We start from the raw sequence: 19,253 nt of genomic DNA on the forward strand, positions 1-19,253 counted from the left end.
CAATGAACAGAGATCAGTCTCAGCACAGAGCACATCAAAGAAACAGCCTGACTTTGTTTCTCTGAACTGCCTGTGTGAGGAGCCAACAGCCACCTTCCCCTAAAGAAAGATGAACATTATACAGATCTCCTGCATTATGCCCCTAAATTAACACAATGTGAATACCCGTCAGAGCATGCAAATTCCAAAAAAGATAAAAACGGAGACTCGGGCAATGCTGTCCTGAAAAATTGCTTCACTAAGAACATACTTTAAATAGCAAGTCCTAAGAATTAGGAAAAACAAATTGACTCCCTTTATCAGATTAGCCTCACTAGGAAAGAAAAGGCTAAACATAATACACTTCAGACATACCTATTTCGAACTCCCACCATTTTACTTCTGGTAATGTCTGTAGCACAGCACTCAAGACAAGCAAAAGCCAGTTTCAGCCTCAGCTGAATGTTCTTTCTTCTGGTGAAACATTTAGTATTAACTAAGCATTGAGGGCTTGTTTGGCATAGCATTTTCTTTCATCTAATCAGAAAGTGTTTAACCCATTACCCATGAAAGCAACTGTCGTGGTTTAGCCCCAGCCGGCAGCTAAGCACCACGCAGCCGCTCGCTCACTCCCCCTCGGTGGGATGGGGGAGAGAATCGGAAAGAAAACTTGAGGGTTGAGATAAAAACAGTTTAATAGGGAAAGCAAAAGCCGCGCACGCAAGCAAACCAGGACAGCAACTTAAGGGTTTCTACTGATTTCATTTGACTATAAATCAGATGCCAGATCTATCACACGTACACACAAGCAAAATAATAATCCATCTCTGCTTCATAGGAAACTTCCTCATAGAAAAAGTAATCTTAATGAAAATAAAGACTTCTGATAACAGAGAACAGTCCACACTTTAACTGGAAGATAAACATTGTTAATGAATAATGATTGAAATAGATTTTTAAAAAAATCCCTTTTTCTTTTACTGTTTAAATAAGAGCTTATTAATTACTGGGAAAACATAGACATTAACTTGTAAAGTTATGAAATACATAAAGATGAAAGCAGTTGTTAGCATGTAGTTAAGCATTTTAAAATTACATTTGTTCATAAGATTTTTAGAATCAACTCTTGGCTTTCTTCTCCAAAAATATGGATGGAACAAAAACTCAGGTCACTGCTTTTTCAATTTACAAAAGAAATATAACTTCACTTCTTTAACTTTTGTAGGTTCTCCCACTGCTTAAAAAACAGAAACAAAGCAAGCCTGATACAATAAATAACACTAGTTCTTAAAACAGTACTGGCAACCCATAATGCTGCCCTATCGGGCTCTGATGAAAAGGGTTTCATCAGGAGTTGCAGGACAATTCTCCTTCTCAGTAACAGTCTCTACTGTGCCTGAAGCAGACACAATCACTACCGTTTTAGCTGCTGAAAGAGCTTTCTCCTTCTCTGCAATGGCAGCACAGACTGCCACAATTTCATCACTTTCAAAGTCATAGTCTGGGATTGATTCTTGTGCAAGCTCTTTTTCTTTTGCCAGTGCTTGCACTGCCTCAGTCTTTGTTGCCTTCTGCTGTTCATGCAGTTTTCTTGCCCAGGAAAGGTCCTCTTTCCATACTTCAGGGTTCATTGGAAAGATGTGTAAGGATACCTGGAAACTTCGGATTGCCTGTAAACACAATAGGGAAGAAAAAAGGATTGGAAACTTTAAAGCCTACGTATTCCATCATAGAAATTAACAACAACAACAACAAATTGTGTATATCATTCAAGCAAAGACAAAAGTGATTTTACTCCAGTCTGTCTTTAGTGGAACAATCCTCCCTCAGCTTTAAGTTCAATAGCACGGTTACCCCCAAACAACTGTGCATACAAGTGTCTGTAAGTACCAAGAACACATGAACAAATCAGGTACCTGGCAACAAGGGCACAAATAAGAGTTCACATGTCAAAAATAATACTGTAATTAAAAAGGTAAAGGCAAAAATAGTTTTTGTTTTGATGGTTTTCTATCCCACTTTTCTCCTATCATCAGATGTACAGGAAGGCAAAAGCAGACAGATACGGTTTAAAGAAATACAGAAAAGGGATGACTGGGATTTGAAGTATCACTAAGATTGCTGCTTTTAAATTAGCATGTAGTCATTTCACATACAGACCTAATACTACAGTAATCCTAGCCCTGTGATAAGCAGTTTCCGTAACAGGTTTCTGGTTGCAAACACACTTACCTAAACAGGCAAAAGTAGATAAATAAACTCCCAACTTGGAGAGTTGCTCTAACAAAGAACTTCTGTAATCTTATAAACCATGTAATACTAATACAATTAAGTATAGTTGATACTGTTTCTCCTGTCTTTCAGCTCAACTGGGAAAAGTTCCATAAGTACAAATATTCAAAACAGAAGTTGTTAAATATAAAACACTGGCAATCTAATCCAGTAGATGTGATATTCGGCAATAAGAAGAGATTGCTACAATACTGGAAAAATGCTAGACCAAGAATTACAACTGTGGGGGACTTATAGGTATATTAACAGTGAAATTGTCAAGACTGACCTTATCTACTCAAATGTATGTGTATGTACACACAGGCAGGTGTGTATTTCACATTTATGACTATATGGTCAGTTAGAGAAATGGCCACCTGGGTGACCAAACTCTTACAGGACGATGTACAGAAGTCTTCCTGTAGGGTGGGAAAACAGTGATGATATGGATTTGGATTATATTTGGGAAGATTTCTAGCAACTCGCATATAAAGACTTTAAAGATATATGAACAACCCTCAAATTCCATATTCTGTTGTAATTTATAAATACTTAAAGCATGCAAATTAACTTGAAAAATCACAGCTTTTCATCTACATTGACAGAGACTGCCAATTCATCCTTCTCCTGGCACAGATTAATATACGAACTCCATGAGATGTAAACTCAGCAGACAAGAGATACAAATCAGATTTAAGAAATGCTGATTATGCTATCAGTATTACTGCTGTTGTAACAGGCAGCCTTTCAGTTCCAGGAAAAAAAATAATACTTTATGATTGGTCCCCAGCCAGCTCCAAAGTGTAGGAGCATGCTGAACTTTAAACAGAAGGAGGAGTGCAGTTTAATTCTTGCATAACAGTGTCACTTTATTCAGCTTTGCTAGCTTTTAATTTCCAGGGGTATATGAGTTACAAGTAAATGCTAAACACTCTTTTTTGTATTTCTGTTGAAAACAAAATATAAACACCACCTGCTTTTAGGCTTTCCATGAAAGAGGCCTTATAATTAAAACCTCTCTATATAGTTATGTTAATGCGCATTAAACAACATTAAACACAGTAATCAAATAGAAGGTAACATTTAATAAGCTTAGAAGATGCCTTGATGATTCATACAATACAGCATGAAACAATCATCTTTGTAAATCTATTAGAAAAAAGATTTTGTATGTGACATTTTTATAAATAAATAATAAATAATAATAAAGTAAATTTTAAGTGCTGCAAAAGATCAGAGGGATTCCTTTTAAAGCAGCAATGTAATACTGAAAAATACAGAATTGTCATCCACATAAAATTTCATGTTGCCACTGCTTCCACAGCCATTAATTTCTATTAAGACAGAGGAAAAGAAAATAACAGTGCTACTTTTAATTCTCCTGCTGATGGAGATGTAAATCTCCCTCTCCAACTGCCTTCTGGCCTTACAGGAAAATGTGGTGGCACTAGATAAACTTGGTATTTATTTCTAGCCTCATTTTTAAAGGGCAGCTGTGGTCTTAGAGACCCTGCATGTAAGGACTATGGGATTTTAAATCAGTACGTATTCTCATACCTGCTTTTGCTTCTGTAGGGAAGCGTACTATCAAATCTACTGCAAGACGTTCTCGCCTGCTGAATTACAATATTTGAAGAATCTGTATTTTTAAAAATATTTTACATTTCATCTCACTGTGGGGTATTCTGTAGCAAACAATCTTTCATTTGTTCCATGAGCAGAATCTCTGCTGCTGGTTTGCAGCGTCTTTGAACACGAAGGGCAGTTTTGATCAGACTACACTTTTTATAACATGTTTTTGTAACACTTAGACCTCGTAATTGTCATTATACAGTGACCTCCTAAAAAGGGTAAGGGAGCATTTTAAGAGGTCATGCAGTTCATATCTACCCCCAATGCTTGTATAAGGCCTTTATGTCACATCTGACCTATTTCAAAGGGTTTCCATCGGTGAAGATACATATACATCTATAAGTAACCTTTTTCTATGTTTAACGATCCTTAATATGGATTTTTTTTACAGCATCCAATATAATACTTGGGGGTACTGGTGGATGAAAAGCTGGACATAAGCCGGCAATGTGTGCTCCCGGCTCAGAAAGCCAACTGTGTCCTGGGCTGCATCAGAAGAAGCATGGCCAGCAGGTCGAGGGAGGTGATTCTGCGCCATCAGGCTGAACTTCTTTATGCAACTTTTCTGTTCAGATTATTTCTTCTTTTCAATAAAAATTTTCTCTCTGGAAATTTCTTTTCAGCAAAAATAATTCTTCTGTCTTCAAAAATGAGGTGAACACTTAATATTTTGCAGTTCTTACGTTTACAAAACCATTTCATTCAAAGGTTCTGGTGCTCTCATGTTTTGGAGAAAAGGCTTGAAATATAGTAGGCAATTTTCCAGATGTGAAAGGCTATTTTTGCCTTACATCTACTGGAATTCCATCAGGTTATAAACCCATAAAAGTCTTTGTTCCCATTTGGTAGACGTCTGTGAGACAATGCTACCTTAATTGTCCTATGCTGGAGGTTCTCCACTGCAGAGAATTTATGCAGCGCAGATGAAGATGTATCACGCCCAGGGGTGACTCGGCACACGTCCTCCCTGGTGCACAGTGCCCGATGGCTGGCACAAGAGGCCAGAGGACATGTGCCTGAGCCTGGAGGCATGAGAACTGGAACGTAATGTCCTGCGGCAACTGACAGAAAAAGATCACCTCGGTTTCTTTGGACCCAGACACGCATCTCTGTACAGACTAGAGTTTCAGAAAATTTCCGTCAGCCACTGTGTCCCCTGCAAGTTCCTCTTCAAGGTGCCTCTTCCTCACTTCCACAGCTTCCGTCTTCTTCTTCTTTTGAAGACGTTTTCTATCCTCCCCTTGTACTTCCTTTTGCTTCATTGATGTATTCCCATTTCCCAGATCTCCTTTTGCACCAACTCATTTCTTCCCAGCCCTCTTTCCTCACCACGCTTAACTGCCTGTCTGCCTTTACACCTTAGTGAGCATCCCTCCAAGACACTGCAGCATGCTCTGCAGAAGTCACTGCTTCAGGCTGCCTCTACCATAGAGACCTGTACATTATGCTCTACTACATGCATGTACATAATCCAGGATGATGAAGGAACAAAAAAAAAAAAATCTATCCCATCCTAGAAACTGACATATTTAGCCCAACAAAATAAAGCCTGAAGTGATATGAGTGCTCTTAACCAGGAAAATCCGGGAGGATGGAAAACATTTACCTCTCTATTACCAAATTATACTGCTAAAATTATTACAAGGAATTTTAAAATAATGGTAAAACAACTTTCTCCCCAGTCCCAGTTTGTCATACACTCTGCATCTATTTTAACTAATGCTAAATACAAGGTCTAAGTGTTGCAAAGATGGACTTCACCATCATGGTTAAAGCCTCAAAAGTTCTGAGCATCTGACGAGAGTAACTAACAGGAGGCACCAGCTAAGTCAGTGGGGAATGCTCTCAAGAACCAAGTACTCCTGCTAGAAATGTAGCAGAAAGGGCATTTAAACTTTTGGTGACTTTGCTTGCCCTTCTGCTTTCTTCACTGAAAATAAAAATCACCTCTGAGTAGAAGATATTTTCAGGCATTAAAAAAATCATTAGGTGGGTTATCAAAATATATTTATGACTTCCAACTGTGGTTAAAAAAAAAAAATAAGGATTACACTATAGTAGCTGGAGGCTGCAGGACTAACACAGGACCTCTGGGGAAGCTAGTATTACTGGGTATTACCTATATCTGGGTAGGACTATTTAAAGCTGTTGAAAAGAATTTAACAGAACCCCACTTTAACTGACACAGCATTTTATTTTCTCTCTAACTTCATACTTCCCAAACACTATGTGCTAGAATGTGTATGTGTAAGCTTAAGTCACAGAAATCACAGAACAGTTGAGGTTGGCCAGGACCTTCTGAGGTCATCTGGGCCAACTCCCTGCTCAAGCAGGGCCACCTGGAGCTGGTTGCCCATGACCATGTCAAGATGAACTTCTCCAAGGTGGGAGACTCAGTCACTTTCACTCAGTCTTTTTTTTTTTTTTAATGCTGCTTTTGTTTTGGTTTTTTTGTTGCTTGTTTAATGGAAGTGTGGGGCTCACTCTGTCTCATGGGAAGAACTGTTCCAATGAAGATATCAGTGTGAAATTGTTATGCTTAAGTTGTCATCACCAATACAGTAAAAATATCATTTTTAAAAAAACAAACATTTACAATTAAATGAGAAAAATATTGCAAGCCTGACGACATTTCTACATTCACGTTGCAAAGATTACTCGGGTGCACTCTTACAAATTGATTTGTAGAATTTAAGGAATTTCTGCCTTTACAGAAATAATGTTCTGCCTGCTCACATTTAAGTATTACTGTTGAATTACCCTATTTAGTAAATTCAGAAAAAAGAGCAAACAGCTTTTGTAAAAGCTAAATAAAAAGGGGTTAATTTATCTCGCTCTTTCTGTCACAAGTTTGACAAAACCAAACAAAAACAAATCTTTCTTTGTTTGCAAGAAATGAATATATTATGCAGCTCATAATATAAATTAGATTTGTTTGGAAGCTGTATTTTAGACCTGGGAAACTTGAAATTAAAATACAGTAAATTGATTTTTTCTTAGAAAAAGTGCATCATTCATTGTGAAGTAATAAAAATATTTACAACAGACCATTTGGCAGGATGTGGGTAGAGAAGACAGACACTGGTGGGGGAGAAATGAAACAGAAACAGAAGAAGCTGCTCTTGAGAAGGGTACTAATTCCCAAATCTCAAACATTACTGAAACGCCCTGACATTTATGCTTTATTAACTTTTCTTTGTAAAAAATATAATGCAGTGAAAAACCAGAAGATCATGGTAGTGAAAAGCTAATGGGAAAAGGATAATTATGACTTAGATCACCTGGTCAGGAAGCCTGCACAGGTTCAGTAATTACAAAATCATTTAACCTTTAACCTTCTCCACTCTTAACCTTTTAAACTTCCTGAAAAATTGCTCGGTTCAAAAATAAATACTGAACATTATCTGCATTTTAGAATAACTCCAAGTTCTTCTTTGTACATGAGAACATATTCATCAGAAGGCAGTTCAATATGCCTTAAAGACAGAAAGGCAAAAAACCCAGTACTAAAGCACTGGAAACACCAACAGGAGCGTACCCACCTCTGGGCTCCCTACTCAGAGACAGACAAAAACATTCACAGGGCAAACTACCTGGTGATAACTCCTCCTCCCTCTCTCTTCACAGACAGTAAGGTCAATGTAACCATTACAGGAGCACCTATAGTAGTGTTTTGTTTCAGATGAATAATGTGCTTTGATGCAAATCTCTGATTGTTCCCACTTAAAATGCTTTGGTTTGCATCATGGAATAGTCTCAGACTACATAAGTCTCAGACTAGATTCCTTTCTGATTAAGCTCGACAATGCACTCCAAGAGAGCACCTGAAATGCTCCAAACAACAGTGCTACTCTGAAGTAAAACAAAATTAATGCAATGTGGACACTGGGTCCCCAGCACTATTTACTCAAGGTATCCACTCCTACTGGTGTTACGTGACTTGCCAATGTAGACAAAGCTTACAGGATCTGGTGAGCAGACCTGGTGGTATAACTAGTATTGGTATATCAATATCTATAACTCACATTAAAGTAACTGTAGCATTTTTGTAGACTAAGCAGCAGCAGTTACCTAGGATTCTTGCAGGAAATAAAACTTTGAATTTCCTGAGACTAATGCATTTAAAAATTTCGGACATAGTTTACAGCAACAATTTCAGGCACTTAAAAGAAAAAAAAAAAAAAGATTTATAGATTGTAGATCCAGACAGGACAGACCATCTACTCTTACCTTCTACACCACAAAAGCCATGGAATGTCACCAGTTATGTAATGTGATGCAGATATGCATAGATTTGTATTAAATATTTCATATTAAGATACTGCAACAACATAAGGTAGCACACTACACATCTGCAACACACAGCTTTTGTCTTCTGTTATTCTCATCGCTTGGGGTTTCTTTTGTTTGTTTTTTAATATTTCTCCTTGGTCCATTTTAAAAAGAAACTGCTTTTGCATGATCTGCAGCCTCCCTCAAAAAAATCATAATTATTTTTTTATTCTTGAAAATTTTTGGTCCAAACATTGTACCTTTGCAAATACATTCTAAATTAATGATAAAATTATTTTTATCGAATTAGCACACAGCTACTTCTATTAGAAATAAAATAAAACAAGTATCTTTTATTACCTGAGAGCTCATGATGAATTATTTTTCTAATGGACATTTCCAAATGTGTTTGAATTAAAAAGTTCACTCGCTACGTTTCCACACTACCTAGGCATAAACTATTACACTATGTATGTTACGTTATTTACAGGCGTATAGCCTATAGGTGGAGGCTGATCTGACATGGGGGGAGAGTCTCCCTTTGCAACACATCATGTAGCCAAGACAGTACCATGGTGTGCAGCTGCAGACAGAGCAAAGATGGACTCCAGCTACTGCAGAGCATCCCAGCCTTTTTGCTGTCTTATTAAGAAAAGAACCAACTTCAGCCACCATTTGGGGTCAAGGAGCCAGAGGAAAGTATGAATGAGAACACATAATTTGCTGCACCTGACACAGGAGAGTAGGACACAGGGAAAAGAAGATACTTGAATTTTATTAGCAGGCATATATAAAATTGAGCCTGAATATCAACTAGGACTTCACAGTACCTTTATCTTTAAACTACGGTGAGCTGTGCTGTAGCAATACAGGACCCAGAATGTAGTATGTGCAGTTATGTCAACATAATTATTCTATTGCATAAAGCCACCACATAAATACAGTATATAACAGAAAAGGCTTTGAGCTAGGCCGGTCTTCCACAAGCCCAGTGACAAAACCACACAGGAAGCATTTGTGAAAAAGTAGAGGGAATACTGGAGATAAATAACAGCAACCTTCTTCCTTGAGTACTTTCAGGTTACATAAGGATATTCAGCTACCTTGGTATTTCTGTACTTTCATTCTCTCACACACAATTCAGAGGATGTGTAAACCACATCCTCTGTTTAGCATATTAATGTTGGATTTAAGTTTAGCATATTAATGTTGTCCATTCTCCTACCAATGCTATCTCTCCTAATCCAAGCTGGGCACGTCCCAAAGTCTGCCAGGCATCCCAGGAACGTGGGTTTCTCTGGACAGCCATTTCTGCTGCATGCACTGCTGGGAACATTTCATGTAAAGACATCAGGACCTATGACAGAAAAAAAAAAGAGGAATAAGAATAAGCAAAAGTGAAAACAGATTTAAGTTTTCTGGGATTACCCTGGTAGCCACCATTGTTTCAATAACTAAGGACAGGCTCATCTCACCTAGCTTTTTCTAGTTTAAAAGTCAGTTGTCTAATCTCAGATAGTCACCCAGACTCCTTCCATTGCCCATGGAAAGAAACAGGCATGCTAGAGGATGATTCATCTGAACTATTTAAGCAACTCTATTAGAAGTAGACGAATTGCTTCTGAAGGTGTCCCTCCCTCTCCCTTCTTCCCTACAAACCCCACACTCTGTAAAACCGTAACAGAATACACTGAAGGACAAACACATTGAGAATTAAACACAATAAATAAGCAAGTATTGCTGAAAAAGTCCTGGGATATATTTTTTCTTTTTAATAGAAGACTGGAATCTATCAAATTCAGTTGCAGTGCACACGATATAATTATAGAAACAATCCCTGTAATTCAGCATGGAAACAGCCCTTAACAATGACTGTTCTATTTAGAGAGTAAGCATTCTGCAATAGCAAAGCCTAACTTAGACATGAAGTCACCTACATTAAAAAAAAAAAAAAAAAAGTGGTTTCTGAATGTGGAAATCTCTTTTACTCAGCAGTACAGGTTAGTGTCAGCCTGTTACCATTCTACTCCTTGCATTGAATCTCCATAACTAAGCCTATAAATCATAGTTAACAATACATAAGCTCAAAGCTTGCTGTATTTTTCCAAGACCACCATGAGATTGGCACATTACCTGAAGACCTGCATCACTCTGAGATCATGACTTCAGACACCCACATGCTATGGTGATAGATACCAGTATAAGAAACAAATGACAACTGCATTCCTACAGTATGATGAGAACGTCAACCACAAGAGTAAGACTCATTTGTGGGCAACCACTTTCATCCCAACTGGCCCGCAAGCATGATGAACAATATTAGAACATATTAGGACTATTGCTGAAGTGCAAAAAGCATTTATTTAACCTTACTGTTCTACGATATATTAAATAGATAAAGATGAGTGTGGAGTAGAGGAGGATTCAAATGCAATAATCTTGAGTATTTACTTTAATTAACATAAAGTACTTGCACAGCACTGGGGTGAGTACAGTTAAAAAAAAAAAAGCTTTACTACAGAAAGTAATTCTGTACCCAAGAAACATAGGAAGTATAACTTCCAATAAACCCTTTCGATCTATACTCCTGCTGTTTTAATAAGACTAATTTTTTCTAAAGACTAGTCCTATGGCTTCTCTTTAATTCCATTTAACAGGCTGTGCACTGGAACTTAGAAGTACCTAAAAATCTTTAAAAAACAACCCACAGCTGTATGTCACGTCATTTTCCCTTTTTTCCTCATCAGTTCCCAATGACTGTACTTTGTAAGCAAAATTTGTAATGAATACTATGTATTTTTTCCAAAATGTTCATTTCAACTGCATTTTTGTGTGCAGTTTCTCTTATCTGCAGCAGATCTGTAAGTTGATTCAAACTGTTACTAGTGGATAGGTGTACATCCTACCAAGATTAAGTGATTCTGCATCTATCAGCTAGCTTTTACATTAATCTCTTAATGTGTTTGTTCTCATAAGAGAAAAAAAATCCAAGTATACACTCACCTGAACATTTTTATGCACCCTCAGTATTCCGTATTTCCTACCAGTACTTTCTACTGCAACACAATTCAAAAATATCTAGATAAGTATTTAGGAAATCTTTTGCAGTTTTTAATGAATTTTACTGCTTCGTCTACTGAACTGTGACCTCACTAATAAAAGACATTTATTCCACTTTCATCTATTTACGACTGTTGTGTGTACTAATTTAGACAGCTGCTTTAAAAATGCTTTTCCAGATCATGGTGGTAGTTACTGTGCCCCTAGTAACTATGGCATCAGTTTCTCAAGGTACATTCAAAAAAATACAGATTTGAATGTATATGCATTTTGTCCAGCACAGGGGTTTTTTTAGTTATTAATGACTTAGCTATACTTATCAGTCATTATAAAAGAATAAACTTATTAATGCACACTATTTTCCTACACTTTTTTGCTTTCAGGTGAAGAGATCATCAAAATGAACATACAATGGCAGACCTGAATGTGTGCAGCCTTGCCTCGGGTTACTCTACCTGTGATATTATTATCACTTTAATAAAATACCTCTGCATGCTAGATACCACTTCTACTTGAAAACTGAACCAGCAACACTCAGTTATTCTACATCTGGAAAGTCATGCTGGAAAAGGAATAAGAAACACCACTAGCATAAAGTTTTCTTCTGCACAGATTTGACAAGAAAGTGGTACTCCGTCCTTTTACTGGGGCAGACCACATGGACAAGACAAAGCCAGACAGGAACCACGTGTGCTGTAGTCACCTTTGTCGTACGGTGTGCCTGTCGCATGCTCAACACGCAGCCACGTCAAGCACCAAATCTATGTGTATACACATCATCCCCCGATAACACACAGTCTAGGATGGTCTCCATTTCACCAATATGGTAAGTACCTAAAGGGTTATTGTCACTCCTTACACATGTGCCCCTTAGAGAGGGTGTGTCCAAAAGGTGGGAAGCCAGGTAGTAGAACATGGGAATTATACTGGTGGCCTTCGTCGAAACATAGATTTCTCATCCTGAACTAGCTTAACATATCAGTCTTACAAAAACCCACACTCATACTTCTAATTCCATAGATAGCATTTCATGCACAACATGTACTTCGGTGCTTATACATACTTGAATAATACAATAATCCTGAGTTCCGCATGACAATACAAGATGTGAGGTTATTTTCAAGGATGCAGCTACTCTGAAATACTGCTTTCATTGCATTTCAGATCTTCTTGCATAACTCGTCGCTAGTTTAAACACAGCTAGAACTGAACTCCTTGCCTCCCTCCCAAATCATCTTACTTTCTTTTATCTGTAGTGCTGTCATTACCATGACAGTATAATTTTTAATTTTCTTTTCCTTCACATAAATTTAGCCTACATTTATGCCTTGTACAAAAGCAAGGTTATGTTGCTATCTGCAAAACTCTTTTCACTGTCTTGATTATGTTCTTTATTGTTGGTTTCATTTATCCCTACATATCACACCACAATGGACCAAAGTCCATTTGAAGTAATAAAAAATTAGACGCTCAATGAATGTCTTGTTCAAAGTCTTGCTCCCACTTTCTACTGTATACAATTTGATCTTCTCCTCTGGTTTTAAGAATCTATATTATTTGTTTCCTTTTATTTACCTCTTTTTGAATAAGCTACTCTTATTTTATTTGCTCCAACATGGCATCAGCATAATGGTCTATTTTTCTGCTTCTTACAAAGATGCCCACAGGTCTTCTTTCATTTCAGCCCATATGCTTGAAATATTTGAGCTGATTGGAAAACTGTTATCTTTTCATTCAGATGTGTGACTGAAACATGAATCTGGAAGCCAGTAGCAGTCCCTACACCCAATTTGAGCAGAATGCTTGCTGCTGCTCTTACCTTTGCTCAATTTTATCTCATTGTCATCATCATTTATTTTCTTTATAAGTTTGTTTACACTTAAACATTTAACTTCACTAACTGTTTTGAAATAGTTATTCTGTAAAAATAGAATAAATACAACACACCCCCAAGGGCTCCCTCCAAAATAAGCATGTTCTTTGATTTAGTTGAATTCCTTTCAAAAAAGTAAAGTGAACTCTGTGTGGGGAGCGTTTCTTGTTGGGAGCTCTATTGTACTTAATACAACAAACTCTTGACCCTCTTTTAATCCTTTATGGACTACTTCAGTACAATTGACTCTAAACTGCAAGCCATCATCAGCATCAATCCAGACCTGCATACAATTACATTACTTCATTAGTAACTTTGTGCAATCTCTTTTGATTCTCTTTTGAACACCCTTTTAAGAGCTGACACACTAAGACTCTATCCTTTCATGTTGCTCTCAAATTAATTTCTCAGGTGAATTTTCTTTTGCAAACTTCATTAGCAGGATGGCACTCAAGTTTCACAGTTAAGTAATCTCATTACATATTTGATTTACTTTCCAATGATAGTGATAACAGTTAATTAGAAAACATTCTTAAAACTAATCAAACAATTAGAAAAAAATCTTACAAAACAGAAAAAACATCTCAAGACTCTCATGCACATATATATTAAAAATGACTAGAGGGAAATGTCTTATAAAGATCTTCAGTAGTTGGATTTTCAGAACTTATTTTATTCCAACATAGACTTACCATTATCACATGCATTAAAACAAAGAACATCCATGTCATTACAATGACTTAGCTTAATAGATCTAGCTTTAAAAAAAAAAAAAAAAAGAGACACAGATTAGAAGAATTAGAAGAACTCAGTGGCAAAAAACCAATTAAACATAGCAACTGTCATCGGAAGACTGACCAAGTATTAAAAATCCAGGCAGTAGAATGACCCATCCTGTTCTACCCACAGTATTTTGGAAGTGTGAGTAAGTCCTGGTTTTAGATGAGCTCACTGGCTTGAAGCTGAATCACTATATATAGATACATTCCATGTCCAGTGAAACTGACCCAATTCCTTCTTGTATCCAGAAACCCATTTCAAAACACTGATGAATAAAATTCTTCCTACCTATAAGCAGTTTACATTTATCCATGCTGTAAAGCAATTACTGTTGCACCACACAGCAATGCTTTTTGCTACATAGCTTTCTGGAGTTTACATCAATGTTTTCATGGTAAAATCTTCTCACTACATCCCAGTTTTAAAAAAAAAATTAAAAATAATCAGCAATTATTAGCTGATTTGTTATAACCTAAACTTGGGATTGTGAGTTGGTCATGTCTTAGTAACCTTATCATTTCTTAAGCAGGAAGAGGGATAGGTGGAAGTTGATATTATTCCCTCACTGAGTTCAAGATTAAGAAAACCTTTAGAAGAGAGGAAATGGAATAATTTGAATATGAGTATGATGGGTTTGGCCTATTTAAAAAAGAAAAAAAATGAAGAGACACATACATCTGAAATCCTGGTCCTGTTCAAGGAATGTAAATTGAGGATCATAGAATCATAGAATGCTTTGGATTGGAAGGGACCTTTACAGGTCTTCTAGTCCAACCCCCCTGCAAGAGCAGGGACATCTTCAACTGGATCAGGTTGCTCAGAGCCCCCTCCAACCTGACCTTGAATGTTTCCAGGGACGGGGCCTCCACAACCTCTCTGGGCAACCTGTTAAAGTGCTTCACCACACTCATTGTGAAAAATGTCTTTCTTAAATCCAGTCTAAATCTGCCCTCCCTTAGTTTAAAACCATTGCTCCTTGTCCTGTCACAACAGACCCTGCTAAAAAGTCTGTCCCCATCTTCCTTAATACGCCCCCTTTAAGTACCAGAAGGCTGCTGTAAGGTCTCCCCGCAGCCTTCTCTTCTCCAGGCTGAACAACCCCAGCTCTCTCAGCCTGTCCTCGTAGGAGAGGTGCTCCAACCCTCGGATCATTTTCGTGGCCCTCCCCTGGATCCGCTCCAACAGGTCCATGTCCTTCCTGTGCCAAGGACTCCAGAGCTGGACGCAGCACTGCAGGTGGGGTCTCACCAGAGCAGAGTACAGGGGCAGAATCACCTCCCTCGACCTGCTGGCCACGCTGCTTTTGATGCAGCCCAGGGTACGGTTGGCCTTCTGGGCTGCGAGCACACATTGCTGACTCACGTCCAGCTTTTCGTCCATCAGTACCCCCAAGTCCTTCTCGGCAGGGCTGCTCTCGATCACACCATCCCCCAGCCTGGATTGAAACTGAGGATTGCCCCAACCCAGGTGTAGGACCTTGCACTTGGCCTTGTTGAACCTCATGAGGTTCACATGGGCCCACTTCTCGAGCTTGTCCAGGTCCCTCTGGATGACATCCCATCCTCCTGGCCTGTCAACTGCACCACTCAGCTTGGTGGTGTCTGCAAACTTGCTGAGGGTGCACTCGATCTCGCTGTCAATGTCATTGATGAAAATATTGAACAGCACTGGTCCCAACACAGACCCCTGAGGGACACCACTCATCACTGATCTCCATCTGGACATGGAGCTGTTGACCGCTACCCTCTGGATGCGACCATCCAGCCAATTCCTCATCCACCAAACAGTCCACCCATCAAATCCGTATCTCTCCAATTTAGAGAGAAGGATGTTGTGGGGGACTGTGTCAAAGGCTTTACAGAAGTCCAGAGAGATGACATCCAATGCTTTTCCCTTGTTCACTGATGTGGTAACTCCATCACAGAAAGCCCCTAGGTTGGTCAGGCAGGACCTGCCCATGGTGAAGCCATGTTGGCTGTCTCAAATCACCTCCCTGTCCTCCATGTGCTCTAGCATAGCTTCTAGGAGGATCTGTTCCATGATCTTCCCAGGCACAGAGGGGAGGCTGACAGGTCGGTAGTTCCCAGGGTCCTCCTTTCTACCCTTTTTAAAAATGGGCACAATGTTTCCCTTCTTCCAGTCACCAGGGACTTCCCCTGACTGCCATGACTTTTCAAATATCATGGATAGTGGCTTGGCAGCTACATCAGCCAATTCCCTCAGGATTCTGGGATGCATCTCATCAGGTTCCATAGACATATATTCAGGTTCCTCAGGTGGTCACAAACCTGATCTTCCCTTACCGTGGGAGAAGCTTTACCCCTCTGGTCCCCATCATGTTGTCCATTGACTCAGGAGGGGTGAGGAGAGTGATTGCCAGAGAAGACTGAGGCAAAAAGGTTGTTGAGTACCTCAGCCTTCTCCTCATCTGTTGATACTAGGTCACCATGCTTGTTCATCAGTGGAGGTACGCTTTGTTTAACTTTCCTTTTCTGGCTGAGGTACCTGTAGAAGCCCTTCTTGTTATTCTTTGCATCCCTTGCCAAGTTCAGCTCCAGCTGCACCTTGGCCTTCCTGACCCCATCCCTACACAACCGGGCAGCGTCCCTATACTCTTCCCAGGTTACCTGTCCCTGCTTCCACTGCCTGTGCAGTTCCCTCTCGACTCACCCATGCTGGTCTCTTGCCTGCTTGTAATGCAAGGATGCAAGGTTGTACAGAAACTAGATCCTCAGACAGCTGACGACAAACATCCAAAAAGCTTATTAAATGGACATAAACCTGACTGTTTAAATTTGTATTTACTTGTTTCTATAAATATCTATAAAAAATTGTATTGTGTACTTTAGGAATCCTGTCACAGTCCTACACTGTGTTTGACAATGTTATCTGAGATCTGAGGTAGAATTATCACTGGATGAGCAACATGAACGAGGTAAATTCTCAGGAGTGGTGTCGAACAGCAGAATGCCTGATTCCCAAGAGAGTTTGTTATATATATCATAATGTAATATGTCCCTTGATATCTCTCTTCACCCAAGAAAAGAGTCCCACATGGTCCAGCATACAAACATTCAGACCCAAATTAAAAGAATTTCTTAAAGCCTGTTCCTTCATCTTTGTAATTCAAAGCAGCAATAATCCAGTCAATGTTTAAGAAACTTAGCCCACGATGAATTTCAAGCAGTCTTAGTGACTGCATTAATATAGGTAGTCTTCATATACTCCTTTGAATATACTTATGATACTACTTACCTAATACTAGAATCAACACTAGGCTGTTGGGTTTTTTTAAGGATTTTCTTTTTTTGAAACAAAAATATAGAAATTAACTGCTTTCACAAACACTTACTTGCCACTCATTGTTCTTGCAATGGGTGAGCAGTTTAGGCTGTTAACAGAATATCAAGTATATATGCTGAAAGATCTTGCAGGCAAAGAACAGTTTAAGTGCACGTCTAACCTCTCCACACACCATAATAATCTGGTTTTCAATGGATCAAAGAGTAGCAGAGAGCAATGAAAAAAAAAATCTCATCAACTTTTATGGGTTTTTGAAGCAATTGAGCAATTCCACAATTGCCGTATGTTTTTCTGGAAACACACTTACTGGAAGTGTCATTGACAATTGGGAGATTGAAACACTATTTCCGCTCTTCAGAAATACTGAAAGACACTTGTCTTACATCTGTTAAAATACAGAACTTTAAGAATTTACCATAAATATTTAAAAATTCCTACTGTGTCATTAGCATATTTATCTGAGCTGCATATGAAACAACAGGGTATTTAAAATGTTACGTTTGCTGCTGAGAAAGAAAATACTAATTAACTAGGAAGCTGCTATATAACCCAACATAAGGTAATCTTAATAAATGTATTTTATTTTATTATCTGTCGCTACACAGATATTCAAGCCCATGCAAAACACTCCATCCAATGTTAATTCTCAAAAAAAAAAATTACTTCATGAGTAGACTTTTCCTCACTGAAAGAAAATTAGTATATACCATATAGAGTCTTTGCATACCGCACAAAGTGAATGAATCACCTTAACATGAATCACCTCCTCTAGTATGTGACTCTCATACCAAGACAGGCAGATTTTTATAGGCCAAATGCTGGTCAAGCCCTTGCTGAAGTTGGTGTAGAGTTCTTCCAAATCTGGAGCTACCAAAACTTTCTCATTTAGCTACACAGTAATAGCTGCAGTAGTTGTGCTGGTACGCTGGATTGGAATAACATAGTCAGCGCTAAGACAGTATCATTTAAATATTAACCGCAATATTTTTTTTAATGAATCATGTATTCCCATTTTGGCAAAAATGGATTTTTACAGCTCACATTAGTGCTTTTAAAAGTAGAAAGGTATCAAATTACACGTTATACTAATCAACTTCCAGTAAGCATAAGTCATACTGCAAAGAACATCTGTAATAATTATTTGCGTGTACTAAAGAGATGTTACCAATTTAAAGATTAGAGGTTTTGTTAAAAAGATTCAAGAAATAATTTTATAAGTGCATATTTTGTACATAAACTTTTCTTGTGTTCTCATTCACAGTACAACAGAAGTGTTATGCAATATCAGAAAGTGAAACCAAAGAGAAACAGTGCAACTGCCCAGAGCTGCTCTCTTCAGGAAAGGAAGCAAAGGCATGGTGGAAGCACCAGCCTGGGTTCCTTTATTCTTTCAGCTTTCATTACTCTCCAATGGTTTCATAAGACAGGCAAAGACATTTTACAAGACAAATCAAAGTCACACAGCTGTTTTCTCAGCTCCTCTTGCTCAGCAGGAAAGTTATGTGCCTTATTCCATTTAGCTGAAATACAGGGGCTGAGGTGCCCAGTAAGCAACCACTCCTCAGTATTAGGTATTGCAGCTGGAGCACCGATTGAAGGATATTGTAGTAAACATCCGTTTGCATAAGTCACTGCATCATAGTTCGGATCCTGGTAAGCTAACATAATTCCCTGTTCTCCTGTTATTTCCACTGTGAAAATATTTCATTTTAGTATAATATCAATTAAACAGAGTACTTCTGAAGAGCTAGCTTAATTCCTGCATTCACATAAGATTATAATAACTGTTACAAGAGAGCTACTCATTAATTTGTCCCACTGAGCATAACTGTCCTTTTCAACAGCTTTCTCTTGACTTTAAGTCAAAAAAAGAAATTCTAACTGCAAAATAAAGGCTACTTCAAAAACACCCTGTGTTAAGCAGCCAGCATCAGAGCACATGAACCATTTCTTTCCAACCTAGAAGAAATCCTACTAGGTGGTCTGTTTTATTCAAAACAGAGTTAAATCTTTAAACTATAGTAAAAAAAAAATATAGGACTATACCATTTTTACATCTTAACAGAATTTATTTTCTAGTGGA

The 19,253-nt window shown here is 38.2% G+C and overlaps 1 protein-coding gene across 2 annotated transcripts in view; it reads right to left on the reverse strand.

Annotated features, from left to right (window-relative positions):
* Positions 1-714: 714 nt before the first annotated feature.
* Positions 715-19,253, reverse strand: part of TTC33 (tetratricopeptide repeat domain 33) — a 47,283-nt gene continuing 28,744 nt past the window's right edge. The window contains exons 4-6 of one of the 2 annotated variants that reach the window (XM_075527423.1): positions 17,220-17,258; positions 9,380-9,511; positions 715-1,649 (exon numbers count right to left, since the gene is read on the reverse strand). In XM_075527423.1, the coding sequence (XP_075383538.1) occupies positions 1,299-1,649; positions 9,380-9,511; positions 17,220-17,258 (522 nt within the window). In that variant the 3' untranslated portion in view covers positions 715-1,298. The remainder of the gene's footprint in view (positions 1,650-9,379; positions 9,512-17,219; positions 17,259-19,253) is intronic. The other variant, XM_075527424.1, reaches the window with a different exon arrangement.

This window comes from Mycteria americana, chromosome Z (genome assembly GCF_035582795.1).
Source record: "Mycteria americana isolate JAX WOST 10 ecotype Jacksonville Zoo and Gardens chromosome Z, USCA_MyAme_1.0, whole genome shotgun sequence".
Classification (NCBI taxonomy): domain Eukaryota; kingdom Metazoa; phylum Chordata; class Aves; order Ciconiiformes; family Ciconiidae; genus Mycteria; species Mycteria americana.